This window comes from Zootermopsis nevadensis, unplaced genomic scaffold (assembly GCF_977971745.1).
Source record: "Zootermopsis nevadensis isolate Lab colony 2312 unplaced genomic scaffold, Znev_1.0 Znev_ptg000021l, whole genome shotgun sequence".
NCBI classification, from domain to species: Eukaryota; Metazoa; Arthropoda; class Insecta; order Blattodea; family Termopsidae; genus Zootermopsis; species Zootermopsis nevadensis.
Genome location: NW_028259153.1, coordinates 22,936,174 through 22,956,019, shown reverse-complemented (window position 1 = coordinate 22,956,019; position 19,846 = coordinate 22,936,174). Strand labels below are relative to the sequence as shown.

At 40.7% G+C, this 19,846-nt stretch overlaps 1 protein-coding gene and 2 long non-coding RNA genes across 4 annotated transcripts in view; all 3 read right to left on the bottom strand.

The window, feature by feature from the left end:
* The window catches only part of LOC147873249 (uncharacterized), an 83,309-nt gene extending 68,864 nt beyond the window's left edge, over positions 1-14,445 (bottom strand). The window contains exons 1-4 of one of the 2 annotated variants that reach the window (XM_087353080.1): positions 14,324-14,445; positions 13,427-14,131; positions 11,963-12,114; positions 11,393-11,490 (exon numbers count right to left, since the gene is read on the bottom strand). In XM_087353080.1, the coding sequence (XP_087209206.1) occupies positions 11,393-11,405 (13 nt within the window). In that variant the 5' untranslated portion in view covers positions 11,406-11,490; positions 11,963-12,114; positions 13,427-14,131; positions 14,324-14,445. The remainder of the gene's footprint in view (positions 1-11,392; positions 11,491-11,962; positions 12,115-13,426; positions 14,132-14,323) is intronic. The other variant, XM_087353081.1, reaches the window with a different exon arrangement.
* On the bottom strand, positions 3,926-10,506 carry LOC147873250 (uncharacterized). The gene is made up of 3 exons (XR_015536233.1): positions 10,339-10,506; positions 9,793-9,992; positions 3,926-7,204 (listed from the first exon to the last, which is right to left on the bottom strand). It is a non-coding gene; the product is annotated as an uncharacterized LOC147873250 (long non-coding RNA).
* Positions 14,446-14,639: 194 nt separating the features above from the next.
* Positions 14,640-19,176, bottom strand: LOC147873248 (uncharacterized). Its single transcript, XR_015536225.1, has 5 exons — positions 19,039-19,176; positions 18,723-18,792; positions 18,074-18,198; positions 16,786-17,030; positions 14,640-16,360 (listed from the first exon to the last, which is right to left on the bottom strand). It is a non-coding gene; the product is annotated as an uncharacterized LOC147873248 (long non-coding RNA).
* Positions 19,177-19,846: the final 670 nt, after the last annotated feature.

Sequence of the window (19,846 nt, the reverse complement as noted above, 5' to 3'; positions counted from 1 at the left end):
CATAACACGTTGCGTATAAAATATAAGCTGTGGGGGGGGGGAGGCTCTTCAATGGACAGACAACCAATTTTAAAAAGATTTGTTGCTGATGTCTGCAAATCTCAATTTAACAATAACAAAACAGTTTTGGTTTTCCGTGCTCCGTCCACCACTGGTTGCATTCATAAGCTCCTCTGATCAAAAACCTCCTCTTTGCTTGGTTTCGTGATTTTATTCAGTTTCACATAGCGAAGACGGCCGTCCGATGTTTGGTCAAAATGAATTATTTAAAGTTTTGATTCCGGGTCCATGGAATCATCTTTTCTAGCACAGAACAAATTAGAAAACTAAGGCAACGCCTACATAAGTTCATACTCTACAATAACTGAAATTATTCTCGACTCGAAGCATGATGATATAACAACGATGTATCAGTTGAAGGAGTTTCATTTATTTTATTCTTTCCTGTGATTACATCAAGAAGGCCACGCCCAAGGAATTTGAAACCTAGCAGAAAACTTTGACACGGAAACACGTGACACGAGCTAAGGGGCCTCGGAGTGGAGGAGAATATTATTAAAACGGAGTTAAGATCCGAATTTAAGTTAAATGGTTCGGACTAGGAGTAGAATTTCGGTTTTTCTGGTGACGAGAATTAACTTCCGTGTTCTTTTGTGGCAGTGAATTTCCCGAAAACGTTGTAATGTATGAAGACGTGGAAGAGAATCGAGAAGTTGGAACAGGGACAGAGAGCCTCAGCGTCGAGATGTAAATTAATTAAGAGCTCTTATTGAAATGTCAGGATAACATAACACCTGATATGGAAGCTGTGTTCAACATTTGCAAACTTCACTGTGGTAATCCTGACCGAAACTTCAGAACAAAACACATTAAATAGAAGGTTCTGTCCAACTACCCATCACACGTAACATATTTAGCGACATTTTTAATATTATCATACTACTCTTTATAATATTCCTTGAATTTGTGAGTGGGGACGCCTTTGGTCCCATCTATTTACTGTCGTGATTTCGACTGAAGTTCATTCTTAAGCTCTTTCACGAAACGAAATTTAAAATTTGTCTACATTCAAAGAAGCAACGGATGGCAGGGGCACACGAGAACGTACAAATCATGAAAAGTTAGTGTTCGCCGGCCATGCACACAGAAGGAAAGAATTATTAGGTTTATTAGTGAGTTAGTCATGCAGAAAGAATGATAATTTGTACGATTCGTGTGTGGAGTCTGCCATCAAATAACTTTATATCAATGTTTAATTTACGTGACGTCAGCGGATTTGACAGTTACTGCTCTTACTCAGTCACAATCCAAGAACCTTGGCTATAATGGGGAATAATTTGTTGGTGCAGGAGAACATGTTTCAAGTTTTGTACAAATCCTGAATGCAATGAACCGAACTTTTTAAACGCACTGCAGTTTAGACTTCGTAGCCTAAGTAGAACAAACGACGGGAGTTTACGAGGAGATGAAAAGTGTTCATGGTTTCCTATCCTGGAAGATGAAATAGTGGAAGAATTCCTGACTCTATGGATAATGGGAATATTTTACGCGAGAGTACAGGAAAAGCTGCAAAGATGTAACAAATCATTTAACGTGTCGACGTAAAGATAAAATGCAACGTAATTTTAAGGAATGGAATGGTGCAGACATCCTAAGAAATGAATTTCACAAGCAATTAGCTTTTTCATTTAATCACAGGAAGATAATTGTCCGTCATTCTATTGCACGCATCCCAAATCTGAAACATCCCAAAATAGTGCCCACGACTTAACTTTGGCACATTAGTGCTCACATCCTTATGCAGCTTCGAAAATAAAGTATAATATAAGACACAGTGACTAGTTATGCGCTGAGAAACTGGATAAAAACACGAAACCTTCTGTACCAGCTCTGGAATCTATCCGAGAGCCTTCCGGATGCAACAAGCAGTGAGCCGAGCGAGGTCATTTTACGGTAATGTCACATGTAAATAGCTGATTATAAATATGAAAACAAAACTATTTAATATTAGCAATGACATCTGAGTGCATCGTAACCCTATTTGACGGAAATGTACTCATCAAATTATATGAAACCGAACTGACATAATATTATCACAATAATTATTTAAGTAAGTGCATTTCAAATTATTTGCATAAAAATATGACAATAACTTTACAATGGGACCACTGAATTTTTAGACTAAATTATAAGAATGACAATCAACAATTAATTTGATTCCCAAACGTTCGCCAGAATTTTGAAGAGAAACTTCTAGAAACTTTGCAAAACTCATTCATTATAAATATGTAATATAATTCAGATCAGCTTGAATATTCATGTCGGAAAAATCAAAATGTCTACCACTTTTGCAACTAATTAATTATTCATATTAATGTGTACTCGGTACAGTTCCTATAGGCTACGCGGATTACAAAGCCACTGGTCAGCAGTAATTTTGTGTACGTGCTCAAAAGTCGGCAAACAAATTTAATATTTTGGAAAAGTTCTTCATTTCTGAATGACTTGAATATTTAATATTTCTGCATCGCAAAAAGACGCCATAATGGCTACCAACTTCGCACGTAATTTTCCATGTTGGAATGAATATCGTGAATAATGATTTTGCAATTCTTGACCGAGCAACGTGAAATCAAAGTCGAAGTTATTTCAAATCACGAAACTGTTACGACGTTTTTAGTGAACACTTCTTCATTGTTTCACACGACCTGATTTGCACACACCACGAACTACTTTTTATCGAACTATACAAAGAAAAGTGAAGTAGCTTTCGGACGTGTCCGAGAACATTTACTTTGTTTCTATTAATACGAAATCACAATTAATTTCACGTAAACTATTTAATACAACTTATGAACACTAGTTGCTTATTCTACAATACCAGATTCGTACGCTGTAGGCCAAGATAGACTGCAGGCAGGCTCACGTCTCACCCTTACGAAGGCTAATGGCTCTCTGATGCTACGCGATTAAAAAAATGAAGAGCGATTTCGCCCGTAAGATGTCACCCCACCTGACATCCTGTGACGGTTAAAGCTAAATCTAACAAATGGACGGCATTTAATGATCAAAATAATAAGTGCAGACGCCACTAAATATATTTAGTACGCCTATTATTTGGGTTTTAAAGTTCGACACACATAAAATTATATAAATTTTAACCTGGGGTAAGTGACGTTAGAGACCAGACAAGCAAATGGCGCGCCGCGGTTCCCACGCTATGTCACTCTGTATCCCTCCGCTGTTACTAGCCAAGTACCCAATGTTTCAAGCTTTTCAACACAAAGCATTCGCCCAAAACGCAAAATGTAGGCGTTTGTGACACTGCATAAATGCCACTGACCAAGTTTCGCGTCGTAAATAATCCAAACACAAGAGAATTATTGAACATACATTAACTTGGAAACATCCAAGTTTCCCAATTAAAATCTGAGGGCCCACAAAATTGAGCCATCGTAGGTTTAGCTTCATGAAAATCTGTAGCCATTATTCAGTCTTTGTATAAATGTATTCAAATACATTAGGACTGTTCTCGTCACGTTATGAGCTCTAGATTTGACTGCGAAACAAACTATAGAACAGAATGCTTCTTGACAATGTAATAGTCGCTGGGCTATTCAAGAAATCTGACTTCTGGAAAAGTATTCTTGACTTCCGTGGTTTGCCCTATTAGATCACAGCGCATGGAGCATTATATTTGTTATTGACGCTGAGAACCAAGCAACGAACAGGCATCGACGCGCGGCTTGGGAACTGGGCGCTGTGGAATGGGGTTCGTACTCGGCAGGTTACTGGTTTGAATCCAAGCCTGTATGCTCTGCTGTTGTACTTAGTTACTGTGTTTTATGCGGAAACTCTGGATAATAAAGACAGGTGGATGGACTTTCGGACAGGTAGATAGATAGAGATCTGCTCTGCCATAATCTTAAGCTCAGAGGGGGTTCGAAACATTTATTACATGAATAACCATCCCCTCATACATAAAAAGTAAAGATCGAAAGAGGTGTGTTATACATCTAACGCACAGTAAATTTTATTTCAACGACAATTAACATGAAACACCCTGTTTCAGCTCAACCTTCTTTTAAATGGGGGTGGAGTCGCATAGCGTGTGTCACCAAGCAAGCTACCACAGCTGCAGTTTTAGTAAGTTCACTGTGACAAGAAATTCAGGAACGCTAAAATTGTTGAAATAACACGCACGTTGCATTCTGCATTCATGGTCAGTTGCATCGTAACTCAGTAAAGTCCCAAAATTTAAAAAGTTTGCCTGCCGCATTTGAACGTTAAACAGTGAACGAAAATTCTGACAGCGTACAGAAGCCTGTCGAAATAACCGGCTCTTCTTAAATACTAAATTACGCATGTCTTTAGAAAATCAGCCACGAGCACGTGATAAAATAACTCCACCCCACAAAACATTCTTGTACCCAATCGGTAATAGTCGCCACAAACCTCTAATTAGATCACGTGGCTAATAAAATATGCTCGGTACGGAATGATTTTCTGAATATGGACACTTGTTCTCGAGTCTTAGCTCTGCCTTCTTCTTCTTCTTTTTATCTTTAAGTTTCATTTTCACTTCTCGGCCTCTTAAAGCCGGGTCCACACTGACGCTCACTGCCATAACATAACAGCGGAAGGCGAAAATGTGGACCCAGGTTTGTGCCCGAAATACTCAACACAGTAATGTCAACGAAATTAACCATGTTTCGCACCCATACCACACAACAGGCAAAATTAGTATTTTGTATACTTTAATTTTCAGGTTCTTAGAAATCAGACGGGAAGACAAAATATTTTGAACTGAGAAGTAGCGAGCATTTCCGGAATTTAATCTCCTCCTAACTTCCTCGTGAGCATCATTTTGAATCGTTATTGTTTTTCCCAAGTATTTGAACTTTGTCGCACTTTCAAAGGACTTATTAGCCTCCTTAATGTCTGTCGCGTACATCGCGGCGTCCGCTACGACGTGGCTGGTCGCACACTGCGTCCACTCCCGGAGAGTGACGTAGCTGGTGGGATATTTCGGGGTTTTGATGGGTTGTCTCAGGGATTCTTAATTAGCTTAGCGAATCGTTAGGCATGGACTCGAGTCTCATTCGACGTCACGGCCAATTCATAACCTGCGTGATCGTTGATCTAGAAATGTTGATCCCGCGTCTCGCAGTCCAATCCTTGATGCTTTATGATCCACGGCGCACGCTTGAGATGGCTCCCTCGCCCCTTCCGGGTCTCCCACTGAGGCTTTATTCTCATTGCCTTGTTTCCGTCGGTCTCTCGACTCGCATCTGCTGACATGGGATTGTATCGCTCGCTCTATCCGTGGCTTCAGAGTCCTGTTCTGTCCTGGGTGTGACGCGAGGCTATGACGTCATTTACTAACCCATGCGGCATTACCAGCTGATCGGGGCAATGACCTCCCGCTCGCCGATGTAGTAAGCCATCTTTGTCAAGGTTTACAAAAACATGCCACACAAATTATGCGACCTTTGTTGCAGAACCGGGCAGTTAACAAACAAATTTTGGAAAAAGAAGGTTACGCCTTTTCATAAGCATAAAATTTTCGAGTTCTTCTCTCTCTGTAGAAGTAAAAGTGCGTAAGAGCTTACATGATTAAGGACTTTCCTGCCTAAGTTACACGTTTATATAAACCAAGAGCACAATACGTCATTTAAATTTATCAAATGAACGCGAGAATTACAGTTGGGAACAGTCACAAAATCTCAAAGTCGTTCTAACGCATGCGCAGATCGGGCCTACATCACGCTACTCTCAACCTGCAATGAGCAAGATATTCTATGGTTCTCGGCTTGTCAAAGAACATCCCACTTCCTTTACTGAACCAGATGATTCATTATCGTGTTCGGAAAGCCAATTCGCTACATCGAGTCTCCCTAAGATCCATCTTAATGTTATCCTGCCACCTACGCCGAGGTCTCCTCCCTTCAGGCCTTGTAAACACTCAACTCACCCTAACAACATCGGGTGAGTTGCTCGTCAAGTATTTTTCTCTCTTATCTGTCCCACTCCCGTTTTGGGTCCAAACATCTTCTTCAACACTCTGTTCTCAGAGCCCCTCAGTCTATGTTCCTCCCTCAAAGTGAAAGACCACGTTTTGCACCCATAAATACTTTGCACTCAATAACAGCAAACATTCCCTGGATTTAATCTGCTGATGTAGGGAGATTCGTCGATAATTAGGCTTCTAAATCCGAAATAAAAATTCTTCAGAGTTCCCTAAAACGCTTTAATAATGTCGATGTATCAGGAATTGTAAAGTGTTAGAATTATTATTCAGAATATGTACCCCACTTCTTAGCATCGACATATTTTTATTAAGATTCTGGGCCACGAAACACGTTTAATTCCTTTAAAATTGTAAAAAGTTAATTGCCTACTGGAATATTCTTTTATTATCAATGTTGCCGTGAACACACACAAGTCAATCTAATGTTAATTGAAATTGTGTTAAAAAGAAGACAAGTCTAATTCTCGTACACGAGTTCAAAAATGCAGATGAAAACATTAAATGTGATGAACAATAATAATAAATAGGAATCCCTTACCTCAAACTTTGTTCAATTGTAAGAGACCACGACGTCCACCAGCAATGATCGATCTAATCAAAACTAAAATGGAAAGAGTGGAGGGCAGTTTGACAGATTTCTTAATAATTCTTATTTAAGATAAGAAATTGTGATATTCTATATTAGTAAGAATTGCCACAAACAACATATTCCTTCCACCTAACATTTACCTTGTTACAGCTGAACCTAAACGATAACAAGCCGCTGCATCCAGTCTGTACAAAAAGTCATTATTTCATGGTCACCAACTCTGAAATGACAAATGTTCGTGTAAAAGACAGATCAATGAAAATGTCACCTTATATTTTAAACTGCGGCGTAGCTCAGTCTTTTGTGTGGAAGGAAACAATCTTGGATGAAGATAAATTCCTCTGACAGCATAGCCGAGTTTCCAGGAAATTCCAAAGTGCTATGGCCGTGACATTCCACATGTAACCAGATTCATTCAGAATGGAGTTGCCTCTTTCCACATCCTACGTCATTAGGAACCCTGCTTATTCCAAACTGCATTACAACACTGATATTTAAACACCGCAACCTATCTGCTGTCACACCACAGCGACCAGAATGGCATATCCAGATCACATCAGGTGTTCTGAGTAAAGGTGACAATTCTGAAAAAAAAGTAACACACACATCGCGAAGACAAGTTTACTGCAATTACTGTCATCATTATTGTCATCTTCTTCTTCCAAACATCTAACTGTCTCACTGGAATCCTAACTGGTAATATTACACAATATCATATTTCAATAATAACTGTTTCCAAATCCAGACAACAAAAATGGATAAAAACTCAGATCATACTGGCTATACTACCAACTACAAAACATCTGTGCCTTCCTGGACAAACACGTAGTAGCTAGTTTTAACACTTTTCTTAGTATTCAAATTGAGCCGAGTTGTTTTTTAACGATTACGAGGACGAACAAGACCTCAAATCAATGTAGAAATACACGAATTCTGTCGGCCAATGTACAAACGTTCTAGGCTACACTTCGGCAAGTTGTCAAATGTCACTTTAATAAATTACAAAGGGACCCTTTTCCCCTGCCCAGTAACGTATCCAACGCAACGAATTATGGTCGTATCACGTAGGAAAATGGTGGGGACAAACGAAGTCAAATCAGACGACAAAACGATGAAGTAAAGCAAACGCGAAAAGCCGTTCAATATGACCTTCGTGACTGTGTGTTCGTAAATAATTTGTTTCGGCTACGGTAAACAAATGATCATTTCCTTGTTAACCAAAGCAACGCGCCATTCATTACGCTAAACTACGTTCAATTTTTCTGCTACCCTTTTTAAAACAATCCGCACACCTACGCCCACATCTTGGGGCAGATTTTTATTCAAAGTCTTGGTTACTCGTATGGTCACATTTCCAGCAATTACAGAAGCAGCAGTTTGCCAGAAGACAACTGCCTGCCTTCTCTCTCTCGCTCCACACCCAATTCACATAACATGATGGAAGGATGACTGTAAGTGCTAAAGAAACTGGCAGGGTGCTGGGGCCACCTACCCGGTCGCAAATACTTAGACATTCTGTAATATGGACGTGGGGATTCCCCATTAAGTAAAGGAGCCACCAAAAATTTCTTACTTTGAGGAAACATCTCTCCATGACACCAGCAGCAGCACTCTCAATGTAACAAGTAGAAACACAACAAAATAAAGAAAGCAATTCTACAAAACAATATTTTGTATCTGACATTACGTCAATAAACAGTTTTACGAGATGAGTTTTAGTGCACGCTGATTACGGAATTGCCAGCATGTCTACACGAGAATTTCTGATTGTGGTCACAATGTTTATTAAGATCCCGGGACCCCTTCAACATCATAATCGTATGTTGATTGACTACCCAATAACAAGATCAATAAAACGTGCAACAAACAAAGCTACGTTCTACCTCCAAGAATCATACGCAAAGGAATCTTCACTCACAGACGGCTCGAACATCTAATATTTTAACAAACATCCTGCAAAAGAGCTGTACCACTTAAAGTCCCCTCCCTTCCATTTCAGCACGGATTCTTACAGTAGTAATAAGTTCTAGAAATGAATGGAGGGGAGACACAGGTTTCGTATTGTATGCATTTCCTTCCTGATTCCTGCCCTCTAAAAAATAACTGAGGGTTTTCGTGGGTGCGATATGGGAGCCCAAGATGAGAGGAAGGAGGGGTTATGTAAAAATATATTTATGAGGGAGCAGCCAAGGTGGTCAACGAACACCAAACAGACATCATATATCATTTCATTTCCAGGTCAACAATCTTTAACCAAACTAAATGGTCAATAACTTCAGCCTGTCTCTCTCTCACACACACAAAAACACAATCTCTACATTCTTCCTAAGGAACACTCTGACTGACAACACTAACAAATTAGTCTTTCCTAAGCCAAGAACTCTTCACAACCATTTTACAGACATAAAATAACAATCCTGACGAACACCACCACTGGTACATTGTGACCCACATAAGTGGCACTGCCTTTCTATACTTGGTTCCAACCAACCACACCACTCCTCGATCCTAATGCAAATCCCCTTACCCCACCAACAACCACGGAATATACCAGAAGTAATACTGAGCCTCATCACATGTCCATGAGACTGACACCTGACAACTCTCAACTTATGGTTAAGTCTCAAATAAATGGAACCTCTGACAGTCATCTCCATTTTTGCAAGCAAATCCAAATTCATAACAAACACCACACCCCAAACTTACAAGTTTTGTAACTGATCCCCTTGCTCAACACAGCAAACTCTAAAATTAAGCACAAACACAGAAAATATCCCGGCAGCTCCGCTCACTGTGCACAAAACTAAATTACTTACTCTGGCAAATGCTCACTTATTAATTAGTAAACAGACCACATTAAAGGCTCCTCAGCACTGCACACATCTCACGTGTAACAAAACCTTATCACAAATAGTCACCACCCTCGTCTACAAGCTACACCTAACCTCCAATTTCGATGTCCTATGAACAATATATTCACTAGAGAATCATGAATGCCTCTAGCATACCACAGATACTGCAATTATGCCAATCTCTCACCGCACATAGGTCTTTCAACATATCAAATCTCACATTTAAGTTCACAACATCTAAAGTACCTAATAAAATTGGACAGACTCATCTCTCTCACATGACAACCGCATCAAATACATTCTAATGCTCATGTACTCACACAACGAATGCCTGGTTCAGACTGATATCAGTTTCTTGCGGATACGAGGTTCCTTCTTTGTCCCAGCAGGTTTAATCTTCTGACATCAAGTCGGTCTGCCAACTGTTGCCGCACGTACTTCAACGCTTCTCTGGCTAGCAGTACGCAGGTCACGTGGTGCTCAGTACAATCTGAAGGATCATTCTGTTTCTCGTAATCTGCTACTCCCAGAAAGAGAAAATACATTCACATTCAAGAAATCAAGACATCACACTCTTTTAAGAACACACAGTTTTACTTCACCAAGCAGTTAACACTCCTACCTTAGCCAATGAACAAGCACCTTCCATTTTCAGAAGACAAATTCTGTCAAGTTCATTACAAACCCATTCACAAGTTAACTTTAAATACGGGTCACAACCAGCGACCTGACAAATTCTGAACTCCCTCGCTTACAGATTCATACTGGAGCCTTTTTTTCCTCCCCCCCAGCAAATTTAAAACATTCGCCAAGTGGGCCATTATTCCACACGTCATAATACTGCAACTACAAACTCTACAACTCACACACATCACGTCAGACCCACGCAACTTCCCTTGCCACTGATTCAGTGGATATTTTACGAACAGTTCGCTTGCCGTCTGTTTGGAGCCGAGGTGTCCCGGCTTACACGGCTCCCTCTCCTCATGCCCCGTTATGACAGCGAGGGAGTCTATAAACACCAGAAGGGTCCATGCCCTTCAGGTTTGCCTGTTTTGATGTCATGAAGAAAGGACGTAAATGAAAGATTAAGAAATGGCAAGCCACTACAACACAGCCAACATCTGTAGCACTTCTACTACTAAGGTGAATTCAACCGACAAGGGGCAAGAGGTAGCCGTATCAATTAGATTTATTTTCCATATCACCATCAGTAATGCCACTTTATAATGCCTTCTGGAAGCAAAGGTGGAAACTTCACCATCAGTAATATAAATTGTTTCAATGTTGAACAATCTAAATTTATAAAACTGAACTCACCAGCTTCCTGTAATATCGCCACCATTGTGTAGTGACACACAAGGAACACCGTCGTAACTCTTTCATGGCTGCAGCAACAAACACTCCTACCAACATACACAACAGGCCTTACTGGCTTTTCCAGATATGAAGCAGACGCTTTCAACAAGTTCACATACTAAATGTGGTTTTAAGAGAGATTTCAGGTTCTCACAGTGGTCTTTGGGTTCTAACACCACTTGGACTTACAGAAAACCAACACCGATTATGATTTTTAAACATTTAATGGTTCGCTATATCAGCTGAAGTTATCCTTGTGACTAAGCGCAATGCCATGAGGCAGTGGGAGCATGGAGGTACACTCCATGCATTCTCAATTATAGAACTATGTGGAGGTCAGCCTCAAAATGTGGTTCCTTAAACTGGCAAAGAAAAATCACGTTCTTCATTGTTTCTTTGTAGTGTCAATAGAAGAAATAGACAAGTTCTTCATTTCATTAAAACCATTTGCTACTTTTCAGGAAAAAAGGTCTTCAACACTTTCTTCTTCTTCTTTCAATAATGGCATTATAATTCAGAAAAGAAGTTTATTAAACAATTTACTCAAATGGATGAACTTACCTGTGACTGCCATCTGGTGAGTGGCTCTGGCTTGCTTGTCCTGCAATCTGTACGGAATCCAATGGACTGCGGAGATCTCCACATGTGGATCATCAAAACTGCAACAGCGAATCACAATGAGTAAAGATAATTACACTCACATCCTAATGTTCAATGGTCACAACAGTGGCCAATGCAGTAGCTGCTTCCTAAATCAGCAACTGATGTAAGAGGCACAGAGCAAATGGGAAATCTGGGTTTATGATATGACAAAGAAACACATTACTTGTAGAAGCCTCCTGGTACTGGCAGGATACTAAACCCAAACTAATTGTGATACAGCCTCTAACGGGCTCACTGTACCAGTAAATAATGAGTTCTGGGTGCTCAGAGAAAAATCTATATCAGTGCCTCATAGACTGCCTTGGGACTCGCTTACAATTCTGCGAAGAAAAGCCAGTGATTAACAATCTGTTATGTCATGTTAGTACCATCAGGCTGGAAAAACATCTTTTATTTTGTACACTATTTTAATATCAAGAATGAGGTTAGTTTGACAATATTCTTCTGCCTCCAACTGCTCTTATATACCTTGGACAAGAGAAAAGCTGCTGCACTCTATTCTCATCATCATTAAAATTCAGGGATGCCACCAAGAAACAGCAAATTATTTCCCAGCACTGACGACGGTAGAACGGATCCGTCGTGCTTGACTTCTGAGCACTAGATGCTGTCTCCACGAACTGGAAAACACAACCAACAGTTTCAAGTTATAACGAGTAAGGGAAGTCAAATGTTTTAGTTACAGTAACTTCCATGCAGCATTGTTATAATACTTTCACGTACTGCACTTACTGTAATACTCTAAACACCTTTTCTCCACATCAGGGCGCATGTCATATTTATTTCCAGAAACTTTGGGTTTCATGGACACCTAGACTTTTATTTTGCAAGTGGAAACAAGTTTGACAAATCTCAACAACATTGAAATAAAAATTAACTACAAGCATATAATTTTTGTATAGTCTATGCTAACCCTAATAAACGTCAAAAAGGAACGTACTATACGCGTACCAAGTTATTTAATAATCTTCCACCAACAATTTAAACTCTAAATGATTTAAAGGTGTTCAAGCGTGCACTGAGAGGTCACCTCATCACTCACACTTTCCATTCTGCAGTTTATTTCACCTCTGCTGAAATTTCTTCAGTTTTATGTATATCTATAATCTATATTTAAAGTGGTTTTGCATTTCTATTTAAAATTCTGAGGTTTATGTATATTAATTTGTAATTTTTTTTAATACCTGTATTGCAGAATCTGAAGGTTATGTACATTCACATGTGAAACACGTCCTTGCATTGTGTCAAAAGTACTGAGGTTTACATATATTGAATGAAGTCCTGAAGTTTATGTTTATTGTATGAAATGACTTGTACTGCATCCTTTGGATTACTCCTAAGAAGGATCTATGGAATGCAAACAAACTCTACTCTCTAACATACCTGAATAATGCAATTCCTTATCACACACACTAATAAGGCTTTTTACATGCAAAAGAAAATAATCACAACAATGGCAGGTGTCAAAAGCTGCTTACCTTATAGAGAATAATTTCGTAAATTTAATATACTTCCACTTGCAAGTGAATTTATACTCTGCTTGCTATCATTTGTGGTGGAAAAGTTGGATAATTTTAAAATAAATACAGATGTACATAATTTAATTACAAGATGTAAACCCTGCTAAATGTCAAAGAGGAGTGTACTTTACACGTGTCAAGTTATTTAATAATCACCAACCAACAATTAAAACTCTAAATTGTGATATAAATGTATTCAAGCCTGCACTGAAATTAGCTTTCATACTTGAATTGCAAAATCTGAAGGTTATGTACATTCATATGTGAAACACGTTCTTGTAATTGTGTCAAAAGTATATTGAATGAAGTCCTGAAGTTTATGTTTACTGTATGAAATGACTTGCTTTGCATCCCATGGTTTAGTCCTAAGAAGGATCTATGGAATGCAAAGAAACTCTACTCTCTAACATACCTGAATAATGCAATTCCTTATCCAAGTCACAAACACTCCAGGTGCTTCGTTCTGTCTGGTTCTTCACAACTCCAACTCCAAATAAGCTGCTTCCCCATCACGCACACAACTGATCTTCTCAAACGCTGATATTCAGACAAATTGGTCTGCCATGTCTTCGTTGAAACCAGTCCACACACACTACAGCTACAGTTCACATGAAAGTTGCTACTCAGCACATCCCCTGATCTCAAACTCCTCTTTGAGACAGACTAGGCACTCCCACTAAATCTATAACAGTACACCTCCTCGGAAAGCAAGGTAATCGCACGAGGGCCTGAGGTCTTCCTTGTGGCATTGTGAGGCATCATACGAACACCCCATACTTGGTCACTAGGAATCAAAAGTGGGCAACTGTGGTGCAGTGGCCACGTAACCAACATTACAACCTGTAACCCTAGCTGCTTACTTCTACCTTCTTCACTGCGATAAGCTCTTGCACAAATTTAAATCAACAGCTACTGAATTTCCACATGCAAGTCACAAAAACAGAGGCTGCCACCACGAGTCTGTGGGTCATCCCAACCGCATCGACTGATGAATTGTGTCCATCACGCACAATGGTCATGTCAGCTACCGGAGCAAAGTCTTGCTACCTCCGTAGTAATGATGGACTCGAAACTGCATAACGGCTGAAGTATCCCATATGCTTGCATTCACGCCTACCTGAAACAAAACCATGTACAGAAATAAACATCCGCATTGAGAGACCAGTATTAATTCTTACTACGAAGGCACTCTACACCACATTAATAACCTACTGGCAACTAATCCGGCCTTTCGTGCAACCAAAATATTTCCCACTTTACGTACTTCACACAGGAGAAAGATGACAAACATCAGTTCAAATAAACTTACAAGCCCTGGCAATATATGAGAGTAAAGCTGCACTCGACTGGCCATGCATCCTACCATCACGCCGTCCGAAGTAAACAATAACAGCAGAGGAGCTGCGCCATTTTCTCCCACGCAGGGACGGCAACGTCTGAAAAACAGCGAACACATCCCGTCACCGGCGGTGCATGAGGCATATTCAATGATCAATATGTGCGCACCCTGACGAACTGTCCTGTCATCTACCGACAATACACCTGAGGTACATGCCCGTCCACGAACACTACACGGCACTGCCGAACCAAATGCTGACTGAAATACCACTCGAAAGACTGTAAAATTATGAAGACCTCAAACTTTATTCCGTGACTACCATTAGTGACACATCTTCTCCCTTAAAAACGACAGGAAGTAAAGAAAAAAAAAAGGCGAAACGAGCTACCAACTATAAGAAACCAACTACCAATCACTTCCATAACCTCAAAAATCATAAAATAATTTATGTATCAAACCACACCCAATAAACTACAGCTCAATCAACTTAGCACGAAGCACTATGAAACAAGTAGCCCACAATTTGCATCTACATCGCCTACATCCTAGGGCACATTTGTCACATAACCTCTCGGTCGCCGGAATGTTACTGCACAGAGCAACCTTCGACACCCTGCTCAGATTGATACCAGACACAAATCTTGAATACCTGCACGTCTACCTATAAATCACCCAGTGAAATCGTCCACGTCCTTTCCAACACGAACTTATCCTCGTCACATTTCATGTTGGCACTCAAGACATCACGCAAATTCAGCACCGACATTCTCCCTGCGCGATAATTTCTCACAAGTAATTGTGGGATTTCGTAAACTACAGCTCAATGAACGAAGCACTATAAACGATTATTGCATATGTCGCCACTACACAGCCCCTCTGCCACCAGGTTGTACTTCACGAGCATCTATAACACACCCAACGACCCAGCCCACTGGTGACCGTACTTCAACAACACCAACTTCCCTTCGTCAGACTTCATTTTGGCACATGCAGCAATCAACACTTAATACACTACCAACAAAATTAATGCCGGCAATATTCGCTGAAAACCACTTGCAGAAAATCACACAGAATCCATAAAACTCATTGCACTTACCTGACTTACAAAAAGCAATCTCATCACTGGCAAGTCACACTTTTCGATCATAGGACAACTGCTATTGCGCATCTCCCGTTAACGACTGTTTGGAAACTCCCTCTCGGTGATGATCACTAAGTATTCCCGTTACCTCCCGCTTTGACATCTCTTTACAGATTTACATGAAGAAAATACAAACTAAGTAATGCGTGGTCAGCACACTTTTAAAGCCCTCCTGGGTCAGAGAACGGACACCCACTATTATCAAGACTGTCCGGTATAGCTATGCCAGAGATCTTCATCACCGCACTTCCTAAACGAGTGAAACTGCAGAGCCCCCCCCATCTGCTTCCGAACAGATTCACAATGACTGACGTTTTGAAGATCTTCCTGTGGCATTAGCTTGAACTGAGAATGTGAAATGGGATGAAGCAGATAAAACGAAATAACATATTCTTTCCAGGAAGAGGAATCATATCTTTGGTGACAAGCTGCGGCCAAAGCCAAGAGCACCTGCAACTTACAGCCTGTCACACATGACAAACTCTCTCTCATTCCGAGATGTGTTGGCCACCACACTATGAAGCAGACTCTTATCAACGCAATGTGATTGCGGCCGACATTTCTACTATTTTACTACACTCCGTAGAACACCCCACACACATAACTAGACATCCACACCTTACACGTTCACATGATTCATATCTAAGTTGCTATCACACTTGCAACACAATTACCACAACAGAGCAAGCCCCTGTCAATGGGTTAAATAACAGAAAACTGCACCACCTCTCCAGAGGCACACAAAATTTACATGCTGCATTCAGTCCTCTTCTCCATGTACGCACTCAGCAACAGGACGGCCAACCATCGGGGACACAAGCGGTCTTCTCTCGGATGTCAGTCTGTCTAGTGTTGGTGCACTCCTCCTGCAATATACCAGGAAAGGTGTAAGATACACAAGAAATCTAGAATCTCAAGGGGCCACTTTCACAGACATTGGAGGCAAAGTCGTCCGAAATGGAACAATCTCATGCCAACTTATTTTATCTAATGGGTGCCTCCTGCTTATTCAAATACTTAATCTGAAATGGGGGCGGGGGGGAATGCCGTTCATAGACATACAGGGGATTAGACACGTAAGAACAAACATCCAACATGCAGTCAGCCTCTGTCAGAGCATTACCGTTGCTTGGCAGAAAAAGTATTCCTCTTCCAACTTGGTACATATTCCAAATATTCATCCAGTTAATATTCTTTGTGATATGAAGTCAGAAGACAGTGTCCTACTTCTTGTACTGGTGCCTCTTATGAACAGACAGACAGACACACACACACACACACACTCACTCACATCAAGTTATTGTAGCTCTATACATAAGCTGCACTTTGTGAGCCAATTAATATGCTCTCTCTTTGAGAAATGTTGGTCCAACGCCCTATCTTGTGTCTGGCGCACAACACAGAGGTTTTACTCGCCAGTAACAGGTCATCTAACTGCGGCCAATATCGTTCTGGTTCTTCACCCCAGCCTTGTCAAACAGAACACCCAGAGGGAACTGAAGGAGGTAACTTCATGATGACGGCATGGCCGGTGTCCTAGAACATTAATGAAAATACATACTTCAGTACCCCAACACAGAGCAAGCGAGCGGACATCACGGCGCACGGAACGACATCCATCAACACTGCACAATACATATGCCCGAAAACGTGAGTACAGAAGGGATGTGGACTGCCTGCAGGAATATGCCGGGGCACCGACAATGTCGGCGTGAACAACTCTGTAAGCTCCCGAGGTGAGCATTCCACCCTAGGGAATGTTGTGAATGTGCATGTACCTACGTACAGAGGCAAAAGGAGAGGTTACGGTGATGAGAAATTAATCGCGGAAGTTGAAACAAACAATTTCCTTGGCTTACAAGTTGACAACACCTCAGATTGGAAGAAGCACACTGAGTATATTATTCCCTAATTAAGCTCTGCGTGCCTTGCCATCAGAACAGTCATACCACCCATGACAATAGATACTATAAAGCTAGTTTACTTTGCTTATTTCCACTCTGTGGTGTCTTATGGATTAATATTTTGGGGGAATTCAACAGACAGTAATAAGGCTTTTTACATGCAAAAGAAAATAATCACAACAATGGCAGGTGTCAAAAGCAGCTTACCTTGTAGAGAATTATTTCGTAAATTTAATATACTTCCACTTGCAAGTGAATTTATACTCTGCTTGCTATCATTTGTGGTGGAAAAGTTGGATAATTTTAAAATAAATACAGATGTACATAATTTAATTACAAGATGTAAACCCTGCTAAATGTCAAAGAGGAGTGTACTTTACACGTGTCAAGTTATTTAATAATCACCAACCAACAATTAAAACTCTAAATTGTGATATAAATGTATTCAAGCCTGCACTGAAATTAGCTTTCATACTTGAATTGCAAAATCTGAAGGTTATGTACATTCATATGTGAAACACGTTCTTGTAATTGTGTCAAAAGTACCGAGGTTTACGTATATTGAATGAAGTCCTGAAGTTTATGTTTATTGTATGAAATGACTTGTACTGCATCCTTTGGATTACTCCTAAGAAGGATCTATGGAATGCAAACAAACTCTACTCTCTAACATACCTGAATAATGCAATTCCTTATCCAAGTAACAAACACTCCAGGTGCTTCCTTCTGTCTCGTTCTTCACATCTCCAACTCCAAAAAAGCTGCTTCCCCATCACGCACACAACTGATCTTCTGAAACACTGATATTCAGACAAATTGGTCCTCCATGTCTTCGTTGATGCCAGTAAACACACACTACAGCTACAGTTCACATGAAAGTTGCTACTCAGCACATGCCCTGATCTCAAACTCCTCTTTGAGACAGACTAGGCACTCCCACTAAATCTATAACAGTACACCTCCTCGGAAAGCAAGGTATATAATCGCACGAGGGCCTGAGGTCTTCCTTTTGGCATTGTGAGGCATGCTACGAACACCCCATACTTGGTCAATAGGAATCAAAAGTGGGCAACTGTGGTGTGGTGTGGTGTGGTGGCCACATAACCAACATTACAACCTGTAACCCTAGCTGCTTACTTCTACCTTCTTCACTGCGATAAGCTCTTGCACAAATTTAAATCAACAGCTACTGAATTTCCACATGCAAGTCACAAAAACAGAGGCTGCCACCACGAGTCTGTGGGTCATCCCAATCGCATCGACTGATGAATTGTGTCCATCATGCACAATGGTCATGTCAGCTACCGGAGCAAAGTCTTGCTACCTCCGTAGTAATGATGGACTCGAAACTGCATAACGGCTGAAGTATCCCATATGCTTGCATTCACGCCTACCTGAAACAAAACCATGTACAGAAATAAACATCCGCATTGAGAGACCAGTATTAATTCTTACTACGAAGGCACTCTACACCACATTAATAACCTACTGGCAACTAATCCGGCCTTTCGTGCAACCAAAATATTTCCCACTTTACGTACTTCACACAGGAGAAAGATGACAAACATCAGTTAAAATAAACTTGCAAGCATTGGAAATATAAGAGAGTAAAGCTGCACTCGACTGGGCATGCATCCTACCATCACGCCGTCCGAAGTAAACAATAACAGCAGAGGAGCTGCGCCATTTTCTCGCACGCAGGGACGGCAACGTCTGAAAAACAGCGAACACATTCCGCCACCGGCGGAGCATGAGGGATATTCAATGATCAATATGTGCGCACCCTGACGAACTGTCCTGTCATCTACCGACAATACACCTGAGGTACATGAACGTCCGCGAACACTACACGGCACTGCCGAACCAAATGCTGACTGAAATACCACTCCAAAGATTGTAAAATTATGAAGACCTCAAACTTTATTCCGTGACTACCATTAGTGACACATCTTCTCCTTTAAAAACGAGAGGAAGTAAAGAAAAAAATTAAGGCGAAACGAGCTACCAACTTCGCCTATAAGAAACCAACTACCAATCACTTCCATAACCTCAAAAATCATAAAATAATTTATGAATCCAACCACACCCAATAAACTACAGCTCAATCAACTTAGCACGAAGCACTATGAAACAAGTAGCCCACAATTTGCATCTACATCGCCTACATCCTAGGGCACATTTGTCACATAACCTGTCGGTCGCCGTTATGTTACTGCACAGAGCAACCTTCGACACCCTGCTCAGATTGATACCAGACACAACTCTTGAATACCTGCACGTCTACCTATAAATCACCCAGTGAAATCGTCCACGTCCTTTCCAACACGAACTTATCCTCCTCACATTTCATGTTGGCACTCAAGACATCACGCAAATTCAGCACCGACATTCTCCCTGCACGATAATTTCTCACAAGTAATTTTGCAGAAGGGCGAAAACGTCTCGCGA